The following is a 7,500-nucleotide window of genomic DNA, read 5'->3' on the forward strand; positions in this document are numbered from 1 at the left end:
GACCTGCTTTCTCTTCTGCAGGTCTTACGAATAGCAAAGGACCACGTTTCGGACTTCTCCCACTGGGATGAAGACTGCTTCGCTCAACAAACAAACAAACAAAGACCAACAACACCACAAGTACCAATGCAAACCAATGACATCATCACTACCAACATCACCCCTACTATCACCTACGCCACCACTACCAACACTATCATCACAATTGCCACTAATAACACTACTGCCACTATTAACAACAATACAACCATTAGCAACACCACCGTCAACACAACAGTTAGCAACAGTGATAATGCGACTGTCATCAGAAATACCACATTAACCATTGTGGTAACCTCTATTTAGAAATAGCAGCTAAATCTCCTTTGTCTCACACCCTAACATATTTAAAAATAAAATAGCAGAAGGATGGTCATGGCTGGAGTGGATTTGATCATAAAGTTTGCTCCATGAGGATTCGCATGGAGCTAAACTACAACAACAACATATCACCACCCCACCAGTATCAGCACCACAACCATCATGACCTCAACCACCACCATCACCAGTACCACCACCACCACCACCACCATCATCACTATCATGAAGCTTTTACTCTTTTACTTGTTTCAGTCATTTGACTGTGGCCATGCTGGAGCACCACCTTTAGTTGAGCAAATCGACCCCAGGACTTATTCTTTGTAAGCCTAGTACTTATTCTATCGGTCTCTTTTGCCAAACCGCTAAGTTACAGGGACGTAAACACACCAGCATCGGTTGTCAAGCGATGTTGGGGAGACAAACACAAACACACAAACATATACACACACACATACATATATATATATATATATATATATATTATATATATACACATATATATGACAGGCTCCTTTCAGTTTCCGTCTACCAAATCCTCTCACAAGGCTTTGGTCAGCCCGAGGCTATAGTAGAAGACACTTGCCCAAGGTGCCATGCAGTGGGACTGAACCAGGAACCATGTGGCTGGTAAGCAAGCTACTTCCTCAACCCTAACGTCTTAAAAAAGAAAACGGTGGGGTACAATTAAATAACGTAGTCCTAGTACACTCTTCCTGAAAAACTATAGATTGGGTGGTTATAATTTGAAGTCCTTTTATAAGAGGTCTTCTGGATGGAAGCTGGTTAGGGGTAGAGTAACAACAACAAGAATAATAGGCACAGCAGTTGGAGGACACGATCAATAATATGACAAATATTGATTTCGAATTTTGGCACAAAGCCAGTAATTTCTGGATATAGACTAAGCCAATTACATCGACCCCACAACTCAACTGGTTCTTATTTTATTGACCCCCAAAAAGATGAAAGGCAAAGTTGACCTCAGTAAAATTTGAACTCAGAATGTGAAGATGGATTAAATGCTGCAAAACATTTTGCCTAACCAATAGACTGCTTGAGAAGTGATGGTAATATCACTAATATTGATTTCAAATTTTGGCACAAGGTCAGCAATTTCGGGGAGAAGGGGCTAAGTCAATTACCTCAACCCAAGTGTTCAACTGGGTCGATTCAATTTTATCGACTCTGAAAGGATGAAAAGCAAAGTCGACCTCAATGGAATTTGAACTCAGAAAGTAAAAGATGGACAAAATGCTACTAAACATTTTATCTGGCATGCTAATGATTCTGCAAGCTTGCCACCTTAAAATGATAGTTGTGTCCCAAACAAGAAACCAAACACTTGACACCATAGTGAGAGCACAGAATTATAACCAACAGACTACTTGAGAAGTGACAGTAATATCACTAATATTCCTATTTCTTTATTACCCACGAGGGGCTAAATGCAGAGAGAACAAACAAGGACAGACAAACGGATTAAGTCGATTATATCGACCTCAGTACGTAACTGGTACTTATTTAATCGATCCCAAAAGGAAGAAAGGTAAAGTCGACCTCGGCGTAGTTTGAACTCAGAACGTAGTGGCAGACGAAATACCTATTTCTTTACTACCCACAAGGGGCTAAACACAGAGGGGACAAACAAGGACAGACACACGAATTAAGTCAATTCCATCGACCCCAGTGCATAACTGGTACTTATTTAATCGACCCCGAAAGGATGAAAGGCAAAGTCAACCTTGGTGGAATTTAAACTCTGTAACTGCAGACGAAATACCGCTTAGCATTTTGCCTGGCATGCTAACGTTTCTGCCAGCTCGCCACCTTATCACTAATATTACCATCCATATAACTACCATTGTACACGCAATGAACTGGCAGGGCCATTGAAGTATTAGAATGCCTTGTGATATTTGTTTGATTTCTCTGCATTCTGAGTTCAAATCCCAATCCCAATAAAGTCTTTTATCCTTTGCCTTTCGTCCTTTCAAAATCAATAAATAGCTGCAGGCATGGCTGTGTGTTAAGAAGTCTGCTACCCAACGACATGGTTCTGAGTTCAGTCCACAGTGTGGCACTTTGGGCAAGTGTCTTCTACTATAGCCTCGGGCCAACCAAGGCCTTGTGAGTGGATTTGGTAGACAGGAACTGAAAGTAGCCCATCATATAAATATGTCTGTATGTATGTCTTTGTGTCTGTGTTTGTCCCCCACCATCACTTGACAACTGGTGTTTGTATGTTTACATCCCTGTAACTTAGCAGTTTGGCAAAAGAGATTGATCGAATAAGTAACAGGCTTTACGAAATAATTAATGATAAGTATTGGGGTTGATTCATTCAGCTATAACTATTCAAGGGTGGAGGCGCGTGCTTTAGTGGTTAGGGTGTCAGTATCATGATCGTAAGATTGTGGTTTTGATTCCTGGACCAGGCGACATGTTGTATTCTTGAGCAAAACACTTCATTTCACGTTGCTCCAGTCCACTCAGCTGGCAAAAATGAGTGCACCTGAGCACCACAACTTGTTAAAAGTGCGTATAAAGTATATGCAGTAATGTACAAATGGGGAACACATACGCCATAGAAACCAGGAAACCGGGCCGATGAGCCTGGCTAGGCTTTAAAAGGGCCAAAAAATAAAAAATAAAAATTTTAAAAATAAAATAATTATTCAAGCCTGTGCCCCAGCAAGGCTACAGTCTAATGACTGAAACAAGTAAAAGATAAAAGAAATAAGGTACATGTCTAATACTAGAGTCCAATCTTCTCCCCACCCATGGTCTCTTTATGTGTCTATATATCTATCTATCTATCCATCTAACTATCAATCAATGAACTTCTACATAATGTGGAAATCAAAGGGAAATATAGTACTTATTTTATAGCTAGTTATATCTATCTCAGTATTTGCCTAGTAGTTTGTTCCTCAGTACCTCAGTACTTGACTAGTAGTCATTTTATTAACTCCTATTTCACTACCCGATGGATGTAAAGTAGAATCGATACCTTTAAGATTTGAACACAGAATGTAAAGGATCAAAACTGAATACTTACAACAAGCATTTTGTCTAAAGTCTCAACCAATTCTACCATTCATTGCCCTTGATCTTTAGCTTCACAAGAGAGTATCAAACCTCAACCTCTAATATGATTTGAAGAATTTTATCATAGGCTCAAGTCATCAAATTTATGGTAACACCAGTATTTGACTAAGACCTGGCAGGACAAGTGAGGCCATAACCCATGGCCTCTACCTGGGATGTAGCCAGCCCACTTATGCATACCTTTCCTTCTTGGGACACAAAACTCTACTTGCGAAGACCTGTTGAGGCAAGTGAAATTGGAATCGAAATCGCTCAAAAATCAATGGAAATTGTAGTTGTGATACCAGTGCCGGTGGCGTGTAAAAGAACCATCCGAACGTGGTCGTTGCCAGCACCACCCCAACTGGCCTCAGTGCCGGTGGCACGTAAAAAGCACCAACCGATCGTGGACATTGCCAGCCTTGCCTGGCACCATGCTGGTGGTACGTAAGAAGCACTCACTACACTCATGGAGTGGTTGGCGTTAGGAAGGGCATCCAGCTGTAGAAACACTGCCTGATCAGACTGGGCTTGGTGCAGCCTCCTGGCTTGCCTGACCCCAGTCGAACCATCCAACCCATGCTTGCATGGAAAGCGGACGTTAAACGATGATGATGTTGAAAGCCAAAGTAAACTTGGAACATAAATGGTTATTACAAAATATCACAAAGTATTTTGTTTGATGCTCTACCCACCTTCTTTGAACTAAATAAGCCTTTCTATTATAGACTCAATGCCTGAAGGGGCTAATTGGTTATATCAACCCAAGTGCTCAACTGGTGGTGCTTATTTTATCGACCCCTAAAAGGATGAAAAGCAATGCCAACCTCGGTGGAATTTGAACTCGGAATATGAAAAGAAACAAAATACTGCTAAACATTTCATCTGGCATGATAACGATTCTGCCAGCTTGGTGCCTTCTCTTTGAACTAAATAATGGTTTTAAATTTTGACACAAGACCAGCAAGTTCAGGGGAAAGTTAGATCGATTACATTGATCCCAGTGTTCAACTGGTACTTATTTTATCGACCCCAGGAAGAGTGAAAGGCAAAATCGACCTTGGTGGAATTTGAACCCAGAACATGAAGACAGACAGAGTGCTTATTGGCATTTCGTCCAGCATGCTGATAATTCTGCCAGCTTGCTGTTTTTGAACAAAATAAGAAAAAATAAAAAGGGCTGTAATATATCTTACCTTGACACCAAAGGTCATCATCTTCGCTTTTGACATGAATAGGGTCACCTATTTCAATATCAATTTCATCACTGTGGCGTGGTATGAACCGGTGCATCCCTCGATGGGTTACTTCAAGTTCTTGGTAGTTTGGGCATACTGTACTTGAACTGGAAGACTTCCGTTTTGACTCTGCAACAGCAAATAATATATGTTGATACATGAATACACAGACACTCTGCCACACATGATGCACATACATGTGCACACACACCACACACACATGCAGAAGAATGTGTGTATGTGTATATATATATATATATATTATATATATATATATATATATATATTATATATATATATATATATATATATATATATATATGTATATATATATATATATATATGTATATATATGTATATATATATGTATATATATATATATATAATATATATATATATATAACATCTTGCATGTTTTTATCCAAAATGGAAACAAACGCCAAACTTTCGTTGGGAATGGCTTGAAAAGACATTCCTTAACATGAAACCAATGGTAGCCTTAATACGTAAATAAAGAATCTTTATCCACCAATACAGTGCTGAGCACTTATTCTCATTGTTTGATATTTACGTGTATACATATACATGTGTGTGCCTATGCACGTGGGTGTGTGCATGTGTGTGTGTGTGTGTACAATAAGCATCCTACAGTTTTCATCTGTCAAATTCATTCATTGATACATAAGTCTTTGGTTGCAGTTATTGGAAAAGACACTTGTACACACAGATAGTATATTATGTATTTTGTTTATTGTCTAAATAATATAATTATATAGAGTTGGTGACAGGAAGAGCATCTGGTCATAAAATGTATAAGCTTCATGCACGTACACAAACACACACTACACAAACACACACTGCACAAACACACACTGCACAAACACACACTACACAAACACGCACTACACAAACAAACAAACACACACTACACAAACACACACTACACAAATGCACATACATATACACACAAAGCTGGAATGTATTTGAATGTATGTCAGCTTGATCAGAGCTGACTTGGGATTTAAATACTGTCAGATCAACTAAATTACTCAACAGCATCAACTGAAGTGTACAGAAGCAAGCCATTACAACAAGGTTGAAAGAACTTAACACTGCAGGCAGTGGTAGCACTGTAAAATGGATGTGTGTTGGCTTCTAGTAATGATTTCTTCTATTCTAGTTGGAATAGTATAAGACAGCAAATTGGTAGAGACATTAGAGTGGTGGAGAGAATACCTATTTCTTTACTGCCCACAAGGGGCTAAACACAGAGAGGACAAACAAGGACAGACAAACGGATTAAGTCAATTATATCGACCCCAGTGCGTAACTGGTACTTATTTAATCGATCCCGAAAGGATGAAAGGCAAAGTCAACCTCGGCGGAATTTAACTCAGAACATAGCGGCAAGCGAAATACCGCTAAGCATTTCGCCCGACGTGCTAACGTTTCTGCCAGCTTGCCACTAAATACCTTGTAGTACTTGGAGAGAATACCTTGTAGTACTTGGTCCAGATCTTTATCACCTGAGTTCAAATTCTACCACAGTCAATTTTATCCTCCCTTTTAACTGGGTTAACAAAAACTGGGTTGACCAATTCAGTCCAGTCCAGAACAGTAGATTAACAGAATTGTTAGAACTTTGGATGGGATGTTTTGTGGGCCATATATTCCAACCCTTTGCATTTTCACTCAATGCCTGTAATAGTGACTAAATTGTATCAGCCTTTGCTGTTTTTACTTTTTTCCTTGGACGAACATCAGGGACATAGAGAGAGAGAGAGAGAGAGAGAGAGGAGAGAGAGAGAGAGAGAGAGAGAGAGAGAGACTTGCAGGCATGAGTGATTAACAGGCTTCCATTAAAAGACCCTGCCTAAAGCTACACTTTGGAGACGATATTTCAAGCTCCTTATATCTCTCACAAGATATAAGGAAAATCCTCTATATATATATAAATATGCATGCTTTTCCTTTGAGTTTTATTTAAGTTTTTCTCAAGAGAGTTCAAGCTGGTTACTAACAAAGCAACAAGATTTTTTGATTTAAGAAAATTTCTATTGTTTTTAAATACATGATGGGGTTGATATATGATTAGAAATGTCGATGCATACAACCAAGTGTGTGCATCTATTTGAATAATTCAAGATGAAGAATCTTCAGAATGTCTTACAAATTTTCATTGTATCACTAATAGATTGGATTTGGAAAATGCCCATCAGTTTCTTTTGCTTTTTCTTTGAATCTTCTAGTATTTCTAGGCTTTTGTGTAAATCTGTAGGTATGTAACCTATTGCACCTATGATGATAGGTACAACTGAAAATTCATAGTCAGTGTACAAGAGTCAGTGTTCAGCAATAATTCACCATAAATGTGCTCTTTTACTTGATCTTCCTTTTTCTTATCTTGGCACATAAGCAGGATTTATATGTATATATATATATGAGGGAATATTATTCCAAACTAACAGAGAAAAATTTAGTTTAGAAATACTAAATCAAATTTCGCAAAATATAATTAGAAAAAAATTAGAAAAAAAAACACCTTTCAACAATTCAATAAAGAAAAATTAAATTATACCATCTAGAAAATTACATATTATAGAAAGATTAAATATAAGATAAAACCCCAGCAGAATTTGAACTCACAACGTAAAGAGAGATGAAATATTGCTAAGCATTTCACCCAGCTTACTAACGTTTCTTATTTCTTTATTGCCCACAAGGGGCTTAACATAGAGGGAACAAACAAGGTAAAACAAGGAGATTAAGTCGATTACATGGACCCTAGTGCATAACTGGTACTTAATTTATCGAG

General features: G+C 38.3%; 1 protein-coding gene across 3 annotated transcripts in view; it reads right to left on the reverse strand.

Moving 5' to 3' along the window:
• The window catches only part of LOC115219830 (C-Jun-amino-terminal kinase-interacting protein 2), a 119,807-nt gene that overhangs the window by 22,513 nt on the left and 89,794 nt on the right, over positions 1-7,500 (reverse strand). For all 3 annotated transcript variants that reach the window (XM_036509519.1, XM_036509518.1, XM_036509517.1), the window contains one exon: positions 4,644-4,814. In XM_036509519.1, coding sequence (XP_036365412.1) covers positions 4,644-4,814 — 171 coding nt within the window. The remainder of the gene's footprint in view (positions 1-4,643; positions 4,815-7,500) is intronic.

This window comes from Octopus sinensis, linkage group LG15 (genome assembly GCF_006345805.1).
Source record: "Octopus sinensis linkage group LG15, ASM634580v1, whole genome shotgun sequence".
Lineage (NCBI taxonomy): Eukaryota > Metazoa > Mollusca > Cephalopoda > Octopoda > Octopodidae > Octopus > Octopus sinensis.